The sequence below is a fragment of the Falco naumanni genome, chromosome 15, assembly GCF_017639655.2.
Source record: "Falco naumanni isolate bFalNau1 chromosome 15, bFalNau1.pat, whole genome shotgun sequence".
Taxonomy (NCBI): Eukaryota; Metazoa; Chordata; class Aves; order Falconiformes; family Falconidae; genus Falco; species Falco naumanni.
In genome coordinates, this window is record NC_054068.1 from 16,413,402 (window position 1) to 16,429,322 (window position 15,921).

The 15,921-nt window shown below is 38.9% G+C and overlaps 1 protein-coding gene across 2 annotated transcripts in view; it reads left to right on the forward strand.

The window, feature by feature from the left end:
* NKD1 (NKD inhibitor of WNT signaling pathway 1) overlaps positions 1-14,126 on the forward strand; it is a 110,552-nt gene extending 96,426 nt beyond the window's left edge. For both annotated transcript variants that reach the window (XM_040615524.1, XM_040615523.1), the window contains 4 exons: positions 3,482-3,629; positions 4,655-4,739; positions 9,660-9,790; positions 10,551-14,126. In XM_040615524.1, coding sequence (XP_040471458.1) covers positions 3,482-3,629; positions 4,655-4,739; positions 9,660-9,790; positions 10,551-11,125 — 939 coding nt within the window. In that variant the 3' untranslated portion in view covers positions 11,126-14,126. The remainder of the gene's footprint in view (positions 1-3,481; positions 3,630-4,654; positions 4,740-9,659; positions 9,791-10,550) is intronic.
* The last annotated feature ends 1,795 nt before the right edge of the window (positions 14,127-15,921 follow it).

A 15,921-nucleotide genomic window follows, 5' to 3' on the forward strand; every position in this document is an offset into this window, starting at 1 on the left:
AAATGGGAAACACTGAAAAATCTGTTCTTGTTTATTTTTCATGTAAAAAGGGAGAAAGTTTGAGAAATGTGGGATGAAACTTCTTGCGTGGGAAGTGCCAAGCAGTCTTAAGCAAAGCAAAGCAGTTGCAAAATTATGTGACTACTAAAAATCTTAACCATTATGCAGAAAAGTTAGATTCTTTGGTAGCAGTTCTCTGAGACATACTAGCTGGTGAACCAGAGAAGAGGAGAATTTAACTACCTTTTATTCTTAATCTTTGATGCTGAATTTCTTGAGGACAGTGAAATGTGCAAGCTGGTGTGTAGAAGGTAAAGCTGTCTCAATGGTTTTAGGGAGTTCTTTAAGGAATTTAAATACAGATAATGTTCAGTGGGACAGCTTTCAAGGGGAACATAAATTGCCTCAGTCTTCTGGCAGGCTACTGGAAGATGAAAATTCTTTTGGGGGTAAATACAGACATAACTATAAAATACAAATTTTGTACCATATATTTTAGTAGTCTAGTGCTACTAGTTTGACAAGAAGCCATTACCATCTTAGCTGCCAAAAAAAGGGCTGTGAGACAGTAGTTTTAGTCACAGTTCAAAACTTGGTGACGAAGACCATTCCTAACAGATCAGTGCCTCAGGAATTTATATGTTACGATTGTGAAGCAATAATTGGAAAGCAACAGGAGGTTCAAGCTGCCTTGTAGCTGGTACCTGCTTGGCCGAGACCCTGGCAGATGCCAGAGTAGCGAATGACCCAAGCAGAGCTGTTTGACCAAATGAGAACTGTCGGTTTGCTAGAACTCCCAACCTCAAATTAGGACCACAAGTAAATGAATCCTATAATAAAAATTTTGGTGTTTAAAAGATCAGCATAAGCATCCCTGACCTCGATCTTGGTATATATCCAGTCTGATGACCACGTTTGTTCAGTGCTAAGAATGCAGATCAGTTCAGATCATTGTGGAGGAAACTGGTCGTTAAACGTGTAATAAAGTGCACAGGCAGCAGAGCGTCCTGATACCTCTGTGCAGCCTCTTAAACTGCTTGGAGCCTGGACATCAGTTTGGGTTAATTTGGGCCTGTTTGGCCACGAGATGTAAGTTGTCCTGATGTGGTACATGCGTGCACATATTTCTGACTTGCCAAGTATGTGTCACACAAATGCTGCATCTGGGCTTCCTTGGCAGAGTTTGGGAGTACTTGTTAAATTGCCGAGTCGAGCGTCTTCTTGAGAAAGACCCTCACAGAACACAAGGGGCAGATTGTATGCCGGTTAGCAAGTTAGACTTCATCACTGGACAAAAATCATGTGGAAGGACAGTGGGAGTAAAGACTTCTTTTGTCCTTGCCTATTGGATTTAAAGTAGACTAGATGATCAGCTTGTCAAAAGTCTGGTGTAGCAGAAAAAAGGAAGGAGGACAGATTATGGTGAATGAAAATGTGGCTAGTAACCTCCTGATAGGAGCTTTGTGTGGAAAAATGCCATGTTGGCTAACCAGCACTTGTGAAGGAATGTATGGGAAAGGCTCCATTCACCAAAGCGCTGAGTATATGAAGCCCTCTTAAGAATAAATATGGTGCTTAAGTATTGTGCTGAAGGGGAAGGTCTGGCTTATCAAGGTGCAGGATTATAGCACAATGCTCCTAGAACATAATTTATGGAGGGCATGTAAAACAACAGATATGTTTTGTTTGTCCTTGCTTAGTTGGGTGTTTTTTCTCATAGATAAAAAAGATCCAGCCCTTCAAGCTGGCTGTCAGATACAACTGTGTCTATTTAGAGGCTGGCTGGGTTTCAAATTAGGGTGGCAGTGAGAGAAGTGAGATGTGTTAAAGAGCTGTGAGGTGTCCACCAGATTGTCACTGAGCAGTCTTTCCCTCATTCAAGCTTTAGACAATAGTTCTTGTCAAGAGGATAGAAAGCAGCTACTGACATGGTAGTAACAGCCCATACGTAGAGACTCTTGCAGCAATGGTAGAAAAAATATGTCAGTGGGGAAATAAAGGAGACACTGCAAATTCTACTCTCTTTTTATGAATATATTGTCTTAAACTCACAAGTCTGGAGAAATTCCACGAAGTTCGGAAAAGTTAGGGTGCATTTTAAGGCAAAGTCTGGACCCTCTAGGATTTAGTTATTCATTCTGTCTTTTGAGTTGAAAAATCACCTACTGTAAAATCATTTGTCCTGACCATAAGGTCAGTATTTCCGTAGATTCTGTGTGACTAGAAATTAGTATTTCTGTGTAACCTTTAAAGCTGGTTAGCTAATGAGGACTGTGTGCTATATTGACTACTAAAGCGCTGGGACCCAGTAGGGCATACTACGAGCTGCTGTTATTATGGGCAAGACCCCTGGGAAAAGCAAATATAGTGGAGGTTTTGAATTTTTATAGACCTGACTCTTGATCCTCAGAACCACGTATACTTACAAAATGATAATGTAGATATTTCTGTCATGCTCACAGGCACCTGGAAAGAGGTTATGTACTAGGATAAATCAAGGAATAGGGAAGAGCAGCATGGAGAAATTCTCAGATATTCATTGAATGGGACCTTTACAGCCTACAATGATCAGTAGTATGCTTTGGCCTTAGGTTGGTGCCCAAGATCGATTTAGGTGAAATCCCTTTGAGGAAAAGCAGTGAGCCAAGAGATCTGCTTTTCATCCTGGCAATTTAAGGCAGTACCTTATTTGAGACTGGCTGGATTAGATCAACCTGAGAGACCTCTGAGCATCACCAGCTACCAAACAGTGTTCCTCTGCTTTGAAACAGTTGGCTTATTAAAATTAGCTAGTGTTCTTTCTGATATAGCCAGACATGAAAGCATTTGTTCACATCCCGTTGCCTTCAAAGAGAAGTGTGAAGACTGTTCTGTAATAGGCCTAACTGGATAATCTTTGCTGTTCAACAATGTACGCTTAGAACTGGTTTGAATTTTGCAAAATAAACTAGGTCCCAAAACACATATAGTGGTGACATTCAGACATCATTTATTTCCAAGCCTAAGGGTTACAGTTCTGCCACTTCCCTTACTGGTTTTCCTCTATATAATCAATCATTTAACTATCCCAAGAAAAAAATCCAACAAAGTAGTAAGACTGTGATGTCCAAGATTTTCTTCAATTGCTGTATTTGTTTTGGTCCTGTGAACTCAATTTTAAAGTGCAGTATGAATTCCTGGGTTCTATCGAAATCAAAAAGACGGGGCAGAACACAATTTTGCTGATTCAGTTTTGGGAAACCTGCATACCTTGTGCTGCTTTTCAGTGTTTTGATCTGGTTTGCCCCATTTCATAGATCTTATCCCACTTGATGAAGGTTTTAAGGTTCTGTGCAAGTTCGGCTCTTTTAAATTCAGTGAATTCTGAGGATGTTTCAGCATTTAATAGTCCCCAAGCCCAAAATAGTTATAAGTATCAAAGCAGTACGCTTCACACCATTTTCACAATAGTTTGTCTTTTTGTGTTTCAATCCAACTATAGGATATTACCAGCTTGCTTCATACCATCTATGAGGTAGTTGATGCATCAGTAAACCATTCTCCTAGTTCCAGCAAAACTCTGCGAGTGAAACTTACTGTGGCACCAGATGGCAGCCAGAAGAAAAAGAGTATCTTGTTAAATCATACTGGTAAGGATGCGCAATCAACCATTGGAAAAAAAAACAGGAAAAACTTCAAGACTCCCTTAAAAATCCATCTTCGTATGTTGTTAATACAAATAAATATATACTTAAAGGAAAATAATTATGTATTTTAAACCCCATTAACCTGTTTTAAGACCTTGGGTGCAAAGTTGCCTACCCTTCTTTCAGTATCTCTTAAGGAGATTAGGGTTACCTCTTCTGACTGATTGTTTCTTTTTGGAATCAGCAAGTGTTGTCTAATTGTCTTTGTGTACTGCAAGGCCTTTTTGACTTGTACCACTTGAATTCTGCTGATATTACAGTGCTCAGTTTGTGTGGAAACAAGTGTAGTGATATAAAACGTTTTTTGCAAGTGCATAGTTATCACTGCTGCTGGATAAGAATAAACAATTCAGCATAAATAACTTTTATGCATCCATGCATAAAATTTGCACATTCTTCTATACTGACAGAGCCTGCCATTATAAAATGGCTTGTACTCTGATGGCTTATTCACCTTATATGCACTGTAATAATAGTTTTATCAGCATAATTACCTCAGTAAGTAAAGTAGTACGAAACTGAAATACTTTAAAAAGTAATACTTCAGTAGAAAATGTGGGTACCTTATCCAAAAGGAGAGCCTTTTTACCTCAGTTTTAATATATACATCCACTCAGTCAAGTGCAGACATAAGCAAATTCACACTGCTGGGGAGCGAGGTGATGCACTAGTACAGTGTCAGGCTCCTGACTACGAGCCCTCCTGAGGGGCAAGTCTATCCGTGTGAATGTGGCTCCATTTAACCTGCCACGTGGCTTGCAGCCTAACCATGAGTAGTGTCCTACAGTCAGGGTTATGGCTGCCTAAAATCTATCATGTGGACAAAATTACTTTTGAGAAGTTTACACAAAATGATACATTACATCTTGATCTGCTGACAGGAAAAAAAATGTATTTGCAGCGTAGCATGTTGGTTATGCTGATCAGCAGGGACAGTAAGGTGAGAATAATGTACTTTCTCTTGGCAGATTTGCAGAATGCCAGACACAGAGCTGAAAGCAAAGCTAATGAAGAAGTAAGAAGCTCTGAGAAGAAGCAGCGGGCTTCTCTCAGGTAAGGGGAAAGAACCCTGCCTCCTGACAGGCACTGGGTACCTCTGAGGAAACCTCAACCACTGCTTGCTTGCTTGCTTTTTAAAAAATAGAGGAATTAAAGGATTTTTCACTGTGCAACTGCCAGCAGAATCCATGGATGGATAGTTTGTATATTAAAACAAAAAAGCAATCAGTAGCACCCATTACTCAAATTTTCTTCTGTTGGCTTTTTGGAGGACATGCAGTGTCTTTTTAGATGCCATCTGCAAATATTGGACCTACTAGTGGTGTTTATAAGCACAGCCTTTTGTCTAAAAGTTTCCTAAAACCTTTCCATCTTCCTAGGGGCCTTTCTCTTGTCCTCCTTCCAGCCCTTCTTTTTCACTGGTCAGCTCAGTTAGCTCCAAGCTTTATTAAGTCAATCTTGTTTATTAGGTCAGAACAGACCTGCTTCTCCTTACCACCTTTCCATCTAAAGGAGGAAGCTTTGAGCTGGCACTGGGTGTACAGTACCTAGCAGAAGGAGGAAAGAAGGGAGCTCACAGCAGAGCAGCAGTCAGCTTTACAGCAAGTGGGCTACGTAGGCTGCGTCCCACAGAGTAAGTGACAAGCAAAAGCTTCCAGCAGGCTGCCTGCTCCATGCTCCATTCTGCTGAGGTGGTTCTGGTTTAGAGCAACTGGGGGATTGCTCAGCTCCACTTGCAAAGTGTGTTTGCACGTTCAGTAGAGGAAAATTCATCTCCTTCTTGCCGTCTCACAGTGACTTAGCAGAGCGGTCATCTCTGCTGGCTCCCATCTGCCAGAAACTGTGCTTCCCCGCTGCCACATCTGCTTTAGGTCAACTTCTCCCTCACAGAGTTAGTCAGTAGGTAGTACCCCTGTAGGAATTAGCCTGCTTTGCTTAGAACCAGTATATTTAATGTAATCTTGTGGGACAACTGGGTTAATTTAATTTCTCTCTTTTAAAAAAAAAAAAAAGTTTCAGAATTCATTTCACCATTTGAAAAAACACCTGTCTGTTATCTTTCAATGGAATCCAGCCTGTGTGACTCAGAATGCATCCATTTCCAATAAAGCACAAGCACAGTGGTTTCTTTTATGAAGGGCTGCAGGAACACTTGCAGTCATCTGTTAGGTAAAAAAAATGTTTTGTTGAATGTACAATATTATTTTGGATGCTAGTCCAGAACAGGCCTTTCTCCTCTGAAAATGTGTAATCTTGTGTATCTATCCTGTTATCATGAGTTCTACCTACCTGATATTACCTGCACTGAACTTCAGAGTACGTGATAATAATTTGCAATGTATTTTTCAAGTAATAAAACTTTTTAACAGCTAAGGAAAATGTTAATCTCTCAGTCACATGTAGGTGTGCTATTCCTTTTCTGAATCTGCTATTTTAATAGATAGAAAAACAAATCAAAAGCAGATATTTTTGGTGCATTTTAATGTAGATCAGTTCATCCAAACAGGTTGTCTTGATGTATAGGTTTGTTTTAGGATTTTGTGGTTCATGCTGAGGCAGAGGGAAGTGTTTGCTGAAATGCTACAGTAATGACATTGAATCATTAGTTGTGTTTGTTTCTTCAGCTGCAAATTAAAAAAAAAATAAAAAATCCACTTTTGGCATTCCTTGGATTTAGGGATATTTGTCCAAATACATAATACATTTATCAGGAGAAGGAGCATTCAGTCTTATTAAAAATGACAACAAAACAGTGCCTCCCTTTTTTGGAAAGAATAAAAACGCTAGTGAGTTATCCCAGTGAGTAAATCCCAGTACAATCACATTTCAGATTAAAAGAAGACTAAAATGACTTCTAATCTTCTGTTAGCAACTCTGTACAAAATCCTCTGTGAACTAAAGAATGCTCCATGGCTTTGCTTGCTGGCCTAGATGTGTTGTTCAGATCCCTCTGCCCATTAGCAAAGGTTTGCCCTGTGAGGATTGAATGGACCACTTTTGTTTGATAACCTATCAAACTAACCTAACAAAAGCAAAAATCCCCTTTCTGTTTGAAGTTCCCCTCCCATCCACCTTAAATTCTTGGTTTTGCAAATGTAGTGGTCTTATGAGCAGCAGCCATTTCCACTTAAATCCACAGTCATAGAGGCATCAAATGTTGGGGTAGAATCTTGCCTCTGCTGCATTTGTCCTTCTCACCCCCTAGACAGTATAAATCTGTATCTTGAGCAGAGCATGTCCGCATCAGACAACTGTCAGCATCTGACAGTTTTTTCTTGCATCTCATTAAATGTGCACAGGATAAAGAATGCCCTGTTCACACTGTGTGTGTTGCAAGGATGTTTGTGCACTCTAGCCGAATTGCCCACCCTCAGGAAAGCTCCCTGAGGCTCATATCAGAATCTCACGATATTAATGCAGAAGCTTCCCCTTTGAAAGCAGCAATGAGGACTTGTGAGAAGTGCACAGATTTCACAAATTCAGTCACTTAGGAATTCTAGGCAAGATGTGATTAATATTCAAGATAAAATGGATTAAAATGTTTTTATCCTGAAGGCGGGAGATAGATGGGTTAGATTTTTCATCTGCTGGAAGCTACAGGCAGGAGCTTTCACCTGTAGGGCTAATGCAAGCATCAAGATCAAGTAGCTAGATTCATAGCTAGCGTGTCTGGCACATGTGGTACGAAATGGATGGTGGGAGAGCACTGGCAGGCAGCCTTGTGGACTGGGTATCTTCATGCCATTCTAGTTTATATTTTGTGTAGTGCAACAGGGAAAATATGATGCACAGTGGCCTCTAAAACATCTTCCTTTTACCTGCACAGATACGTTCTCACTCTCATATTTTTTTTCTGCTTAAGTGATTTCTCCCTGACTGACTTAAACTCTGTTACCAGTGTGCGTAGCTGTCAGGAGGCGTCCTTGCTTTTTTCTACCCAGTGCTCTGTCACTGCTCTGTTCCCCTCACCTACTACACTGCTGTGTGCTTATTACCATCAGCATGACACTCCAGTGTGGGAATTTTAAGAGGCGCTTTCATACACGCCACAAACACTTAAGCAGATGCCTTTTTTTAATAAAAACCAAACCAAAGCAAAGCAAAAACCAGTAACAGTACTACGTTTTTACACACTGTGCTTGATACATGGCTGATACATGCCTGTGTCTTCCCATGTGTATGCAGGAGAGAATGGTGCGGCTGGATGCCAGACGCTTCAGTTCTCAGAAGTATTGAAAGTTCTCTTTGACAGTGGAGCCCATCTCTCATCAGTATATAATTGCTTCACCATGTATATGTGCATGAATATTGTTGAACGTCATCTTGTATGTAAGAAAGCTATTAGAATGCAGGGCTGTGGCAGTACTGGCGTAGTTTTCTCCACTGTCTTGATGAGAGATGGAATTTATTACAGTAACAAAAACCCCAAGGTTCTCTGTTAACTTTGTTTTCAACAGACAGTGCTGTATACAGTGTTGCTTAATTGTGTTGGATGAAATGCAATGATGTTTTTTCTGGGTTAGCTGTGCATTGTCTTCGGCACACGTGTGCAAGTCCCAGGGTTTCTGTAGGCAGTTCATGCCTAACAACTTCACTTAGCCAGGTTCTAGCCCCAGAGGTCTTTTATGTTGACCTGCTAAAGTGTAACAGCCTGTAAAGGTGTTATCGAGTTGGCTATGTATCCAAAAAAATAAAGAATATCTGGACATTCCTTCTTTTTTTGACAGTACCCCATGTCACTTCTGGAGTTCAAAGCAGACTCAGAGTCTTTAAAGCTTACCTGCTTTCCAGGCAGACTCTCCTCCATTCAGGAGACTCTACCTCTATCAAAGTAGAGCAAAAATGATCTTCCAGGTAGGTCAAGTCTTACGACTTTTATCAAAGAAACTGTAGACCTGTATCTGACAGAGGCACGGGGGACTCAGTTCTGTAATGTCCCTGAACAGTACTACGCTAGACCAGGAAAGCAGTTTGTGCCAAAGCTCAGTGGGATCAGCAGCTTCTGGAAACCTGGAAATGTGTTAATAAACTAAAAGTAGAGTAATGGGCACCACCCATATTTAGCAACTGGTGTAGGATGCAAGGCCAAATTCTGGTCTTAGGTTGACATCAGTGCAATTGCAAAGAGAAAGAGCAAAGCCTATCTTTTGTTCTTGGAGGCTGAACTATCTGAATGACAAGCAGAGACTTAATCAAGAGTTTTCTGCTTGTCCTGTGGGTTATATTGAAAATATTGTTCATATCGGCAGACATCCATTTAAATTGCTGAATTAAATTGTTCGGCATTATGGGCTACAATACTGTAAACCTCTGTCTGACTTCTTTTCTGCCTCATAAATGAATGGTATTTCAGATATTCATTCTCAGGAAATAGTTCTGCTATAAATAAAATTGCAAAGCTGAGCAGGAAAAGGAGTTGAGATTCTGAAGCCAGCGGCTGATCTGACCTTATTAATTGTATTTTGGAAAGCGACGGTTATCTCTGGGTGTCCTACCAACACCTTCCTTTCTCAGGCTCTCTCTAGTTCCTACACCTGTCCTGCTGCCTGTCTTTTTGAAGCAGATACACACGTGAATGTTTATCTGACACAAGGCGTACCCCAGCGCTTCCTGACAGTGGTGGCAACAGTTGTGAATCAAACAGCAGTTTTTCTTTGGTGTGTCCAAATTGGAGAACCAGTTGAATGGTTTGGCCCTAAGACAGAATGTAATAAACCCTAGGAGCATTTTTATTTGTTTTTGCATGCATGATGCAATTTGAAAGCCTCCTTTGCCTTTCAACATTGGGGGGAAAGAACAGTCAGTTCAGGCCTATCGACTTAGCAAATCCAGTCATCCAGAATTTCAAGCGTTTGTTGTTTCTTTGTGAACAACTCCTGTCACTTCAAAGGGGCCATTAGTTGTTGGTTTGCAGATGGTGATCACAACTTTAAAGAAGTTCTGCTGAATTGTAATTTTGCTTCCTGCTGACAGATATCACCAGAGTGAGAACAATCCAGAGCAAAGTGGGTGCTATCGTCATTGTGTTGATGAGAACATTGAAAGGAGAAACCACTATTTGGATCTTGCAGGAATAGAAAACTACACATCAAAGTTTGGGCCAGGTAATTTGGTAATTTATGTTGCAATCTTTTTGTCCTTTCTTTTTTCAGTTGCATGTTCCACATCAGGGGCAGTGAATTGTGAACCTGTGTGATTTGTCTGTAGTGACTTACTGGAAGGAATAGGACTGTGTGAATACTGCAGGATAATTATTGGTGAAGGTGGTATCACAATGGAGTGGCTAATGTGCTGCAAGCCTGCTTTGAAGTACTTGTTTGTGTAGCTAAACTTGGAGGTGAGCCTAGAAGAACAATCTTTACATCTGAATTATTAAGTTTAGTCTATGGGTGAGGTGAAGACTGTGATTTTTGAATGCTGGGCTCATTCCCAAGATGCTACCAGCACGTATTTTGTACTCACTGCTGACCCAAAAATAGGAGAATGTGGGTTCATACCTGGAATTTTGGCTTCTGTTCCCAAATTAAAGGGATCTGGATTTCCTCCCTTTCCCTGTCCTCTGCCAAGATTTTGCTATTCCACTCACAATTATTTTGGTGAATTTCAGAGAGATGATGACCAAGAGAAGGTAATGGAGAGCCTTCTGTACACACACACATTCACTCTTACATAGATATGTACATATATCTGTGTGTGCGTTATTTACTAGTCAGAATTATTAAAGGTAATTAAACTAGACAGCTATAATTGCATTCTCTTCCTTAGGAAAAAATCACTCTGCCGATAATGCTACCCCTGCCAACTGCATGCTATTAATTAAAACTTTGAAATACTAGATGACTAACTCAGCTTGTTATTTCCTAGGATCTCCTCCAGCAGCTCAAAAACATGACCCACCAAGCAGAGTTGTGAATCAGACTAGATCCCGTTCTCATGAACCTGAAACCTTCCATGCTCACCATAGGAAATCTCAAGTGGTTGATCCAAGCCACATCAATCTGGCTGAAAGTTCATATGCCAAGATTGCAGAAATCCAACAGAGGCTTCGGAACCAGGACTCAAACAAGCAATTTGTGAGGTCTCCCAAGGCCCAGGGCAAAAACATTGCCCCTGTGCATCCTGGAAGGGCAGTTAGAAATAAGCCTTTTCAAGGGGCACCCATGCCAATGGCTTCCCCAAGTGCACGGGTGGGCCAGAATGTTCCTTACCTCCCCTTGCAATCTCAACAGGTTCACAAGAAACATAAGCAGAGGGCAAAGGATAATCACCAAATGTGCAAAACCTTCCAGTCTCCAGGGACAGTTGTGGAAAAGGAACATGTGAGAGACCTGCCCACAGTCATTTTATATGAAGGCCAAGTTGGACAAATGATACAAAGACATGAGCACCACCACCACCATGAGCACCACCACCACTACCATCACTTCTACCAGACATAGAAGAAATCCCACCAACATCCTCCAAGAATCATCCCATATGAAGGAAACATGTTCTTGTGATACCAGAACTAAGGCATTACTATGATTAATATTATTGTTACTCCATTAATATTCAGCTAGCATATATTTTAGAGGTTATATGGAACTCTTGAAACTTACCCTATTTATATGTTGTGGAACGGCATAGCTTACTTAAACACCTTGTGGATTTTTTTTTTAATTTTATTATTTTTTAAAGTGGCTTGTAAAACAGCAAACAGCCATAGCTTTTTGAGCTGTGATTTAATACAGGTCGTCAACGCACTTCTTTACAAGTACTACTTCCATTGTAGTAGGAAAGATACTTCAAACATTATTGCAGACATCTAGCTTACCACTCTGCTGTATGTCGGCTGATCGCACACAAGCCTTTTATCAGGGGAGCAATGTTCGAAGGGTTGGACTCCAGAGATACTCAGAATAATGGAAAATACAAACAGCTGCTACCTCTAGTATTATTCAGATTTTATTTTCTTTTTATTGATTGTAATGTGCTACAGGGGGGATTTTAATATACTGCATTCATGTAGCCTGTTTGTGTTCACATCCTTTCAAATTATCTTAATAATTACAAGGAAATATTAGCTATACTTGTCAACAGAGCTACATTTGTTCAACTCACGCTTTATTTTTTTGGAGATTCTTCACTGACACAAGTACAGTCTGTTATATACTGGGTAATATTTAAATATAGTTCTTTTATTTTTGGTTTTAATCTTGCTTACTCTCCATTCTGTTTGGGGTAACCATTTGAAAAGAGGAGGATGTGAAATGGGGTTTTCAAATGCATCACTAGACTTTAGTGCTTGGGCCATAAGTATCATTCATGGGGGTTTGAGAAGGAGAGGGGTTGTTTGGGTTTTTTGTTTTGTTTCGTTTTGGGTTTTGTTTTGTTTAAATCCACAGTTCTTTGTTTTGAGGAATTGAGGAAAATATACTTTCTCACTTTAAATGTTGGCAAATATATATAAAATATAAATATAAATATATATATAAAAATATGCACACTCTCAGGTACATTTTGTTGTGTTTTAGAAATCTGTGGTTTGTATATTAACATTTTTTTTTTTCCTCAACAGTGACTTTTTAGAAACATATGCCATGGCATTTTCTTAGGTGCCTCCAATTTAAATTTCCCCAGCACCTACCAATTTGTGCGTTTCCCATTTTAGAGACAATTCAACATGTAGAAAAATATAATTCACAATCATTCGGGCCTCTTCTGCTTTTTCAGTATCAAAGGGCTTCCATTCCATGAAGGAGAATGAGACCATACTCACAAGAACTTACTGGCTGCTGAGAAATTTGAAAGTCAAAAGCTAATTGGAAAAGTGGAAAAAAAGGGTCAGAACGTTGGAAGTTTTACTTTCTGTGGGGCCCAGATTTATAATACATTCAGTTGGATTTTGTACAGATCACCATTTTGCAGGTAGACAAACACCTACATTGCTTTTGGAACATTAAAGCCAAGGAATTCTCACAGGAAAACATAATTGTTCTATAAACATACTTACTTTTGGTTTGAATTATTTTAAATGTTGTGGTATTTTGTCTATAGTTATATTGTAAAGTGTAATTATCCCACATTGTTATAAGCCCTTTATGATTGGGGTGGGTTTCTTTCTGACTAGAGTTTTAATCAGTCCAAAATGGAGTATTACCATACTGCTGACCAGTTGTAGAGGGATGTTGTCCTTTCTAAGAACAGGGAATCAACTTTTAAAGAAAAATGGAAAGCCTTGCCTTCTTGTGGAATTTGAATAGAATCACTGTTTCATGGTAATTAGGTCCATCTCTTGTCTCCCTGGATCAGCAGTTGTTTAGACTTATTGTCCTCTTTAAAAAATCTGGTTTATTTTTTTTTTTAGCTGTCAACCATGTGTTCTGTTAAATCTAACAAACTGTTTTTTAAAATGTGTTTGATCTGTGTGACAACTATACTGTTCTGTTTATTTTTAAAATTCCTAAAGTCCAAAAATATTTATATGCAGAATTTTCTGTAATGAAAATATGGAAAGGCCGCAAATTTGGTTAGTTACCACTGAGTTGTTCTAGTCTAAGCCTTTTTTGCTGCTTGTGTATCATTCTTTTTCAATGTATATATAATTATGGACTGCAAAAAAAAAAAAAAAGGCATTTATATGTCTAGTAGAAGGAATAAGCTTATTTATATTATAGTGTTAACAAAGTCTGATGTATTCAAGTGACTTATGTTATACCGCATGCAAACACACAAGTGTACATTCCATCTAAGGAGGGATGCCATGCTATTTGTTTTGAAGATGTAGTTAAAGCTGTTCTCTTTTCAGTAGAGCATATGCCAGAAAGACTGGGAGGTGGGAATTGTTTCTTAGTCAATCTTTTTAATGCAGATTGCTGCTGAAAACCAGAAGATATTGTGGAAAGCTAGAATGCTTTCAGAACGATGGGTTTTTCTCAGAGAGGGCAGCAAAGGGGCATAAATGCTCTTTTACCCAAAGATATTTTCCTGGAAAAGATAACAGCACCAATAAGAAACGATTAAAAAGTATGCAGTAGTAGCTGTGCCAAGTGAACGCTGAAATGTAACACAACTGACTATTGGTTACAACCTTGCATTGATTTATTTTGGTTTGTTGTATTTGGAGATTCGAAAGACAAATTCTACCTTGCTCAGATTCTGTGAAATACAAATACATTTTAATAACGTGGCATCCCCATAGAAAAACTTTACACCAGCCATGTATGAACATACAGTATCTAAGTACTGTGTTGCAGTTGTTACGTGCATTAAGTGTGAATAACATGTAGCACAGTTTCTTTTCACAGAACCTTAAATTTCCGTATCTTTTAAAAATGTTTGCTTTTCAGTATTTTGTATAGTAAATAGAGATGGTTTTGACTAAATGCTTTATTTATTTAACAGCAAAAACTGTGCCAAGAGAACCCCCTGTTAATTAAAGTTTTACTAGTTCAGAAAGTATATTTCCTTCTTCTTGTTGTGGATTTCAGGGGCTTATTGCAATTGCTGTCAGTGCTTGCAGATCCCACTGATCAAAGAACTTGCATTAACATTTTGGGGAACAGGATCAGGCCATAAGGTATGGACTGGATATGCTTTGGTTCCATATTTAAACTATCAAAATTCAAAGTTATATTTCTTGTTCCCTACCGTTAGGTCTGTGTTGAGTAACTGATTTTTCAGCTTGTTATTAATTGGCAACCTTTGTGTGCGTGTATATATATGTGTATATATATATGTAATTTTAAGTTGCTCAAAACTGTGGCTGAATCAAAATTTAAAATAGATTAGTTTCTGGTTAAACAAAACATTTCAGTTCCAAGGAAAAAAATATTCAGACTTGAGTATATTATTACTGTTTAAAAGTAAAATGGAGTGCCATGAAGTCATTTCAAATGAAAACTCCAGCCTTTTCACTTACTACTTCTGTTTTTACAGAAAGCAATACAGCAAAACTAAGCCAATTCCAAAATTTGCACTACTTGCTGAAAAAATTTTAACAGAAAAATTTTGCTCACCTCTACCAGCTGCAATTTTTGGGAAGGCAGGTTTTTGAAAAGGATTGCTTAGCTCTTCTCACAACTTCATGGCCACCTAATACAAAGTAAATTAAGCTAAGGATTGTGAAGTAAAATCTCTGGCAAGACTGCCAGATTCCCACTGGCTTCAGGGTGCCTATAATTTCATTCCAGGAATGTGGGTTTGAAGTCTACATAATATGCAGACAGTGATTTCAGTATTTATTTTTACGCATCTTACTGCTGATGGTTTTGTAGTAGCTAATATGAAATGGAAGTGTATACTGTAAGAGATCAAGCTAGTAAATTAATTAAGATCAGCAGCAAATACTGTGCTTTACAGTCATGTCATTGGAGGTCCTCAAGGCACCTCCAAATGTCTTTGAAACATCCACACATCATTTAGTCAGTATTAGAAATTAAGACCCAGTTCTGCCCTTGGATGAGGAAGTACAGGTTCTGCTAGCACATCGGCAGATCAGCCCCTTAAGGCCATACCAAATTAAAAGGCCCAAAATCTCATCTTTATAACTGCCTTCCTACTTTAGCGATCATGAGCACAGAACAGCAAAATATAGCTGGAGAAGTACCTTAAAGGTGTGTGTGTGTGTATATGTATGTGTGTATATATACATACGTACATATGTGTGTGTGTGTGAGTGTGTGTCCTCTGGCAGAAGTTAGTGAATGGCACAAGATGGATTCTGACAGAGGTGATCTTTTGTAAAGGGATTAAGTACTGTGTATGCTCAACAGTCTGCAAGTTGCCACATAAGTATACAGATACGATGAATGCTTACTGTTCTCCATATGTCATTGTGTACCTCAATTATTGAATGACAGATTTCATTTGTATTTCAATTAACAGGAAAGTTGGGCCCCTTGGGGCCTAGATTATGCTTGAGAAAAATTCATCATGCTAGAAAATTTGCAAAAAATGTTCACCATAATTTTTGCCTGGAGTACAGGCAAGAACGTTCATGTTTGGAAACATGTCAGCTAATCAAGTCTCACCTTTAATTACCTTGATGCAATTCATCAAGATCTGAAAGTATGTTTTTAAACATGACTTATTCATGGTTTTGCTGAGAACCAAGTTATATTCAGCATCCTGTTAGTTGTCAGCCTTCTTTTTTTAAAAAATGTACCAAGCAGAAACATGTTTGAAAACCCATGAAAGAAAAATTGAACTTAATGTGCTTTCTAAATAGCTTCTGGAAGAAGATTTCTCTTCTTTT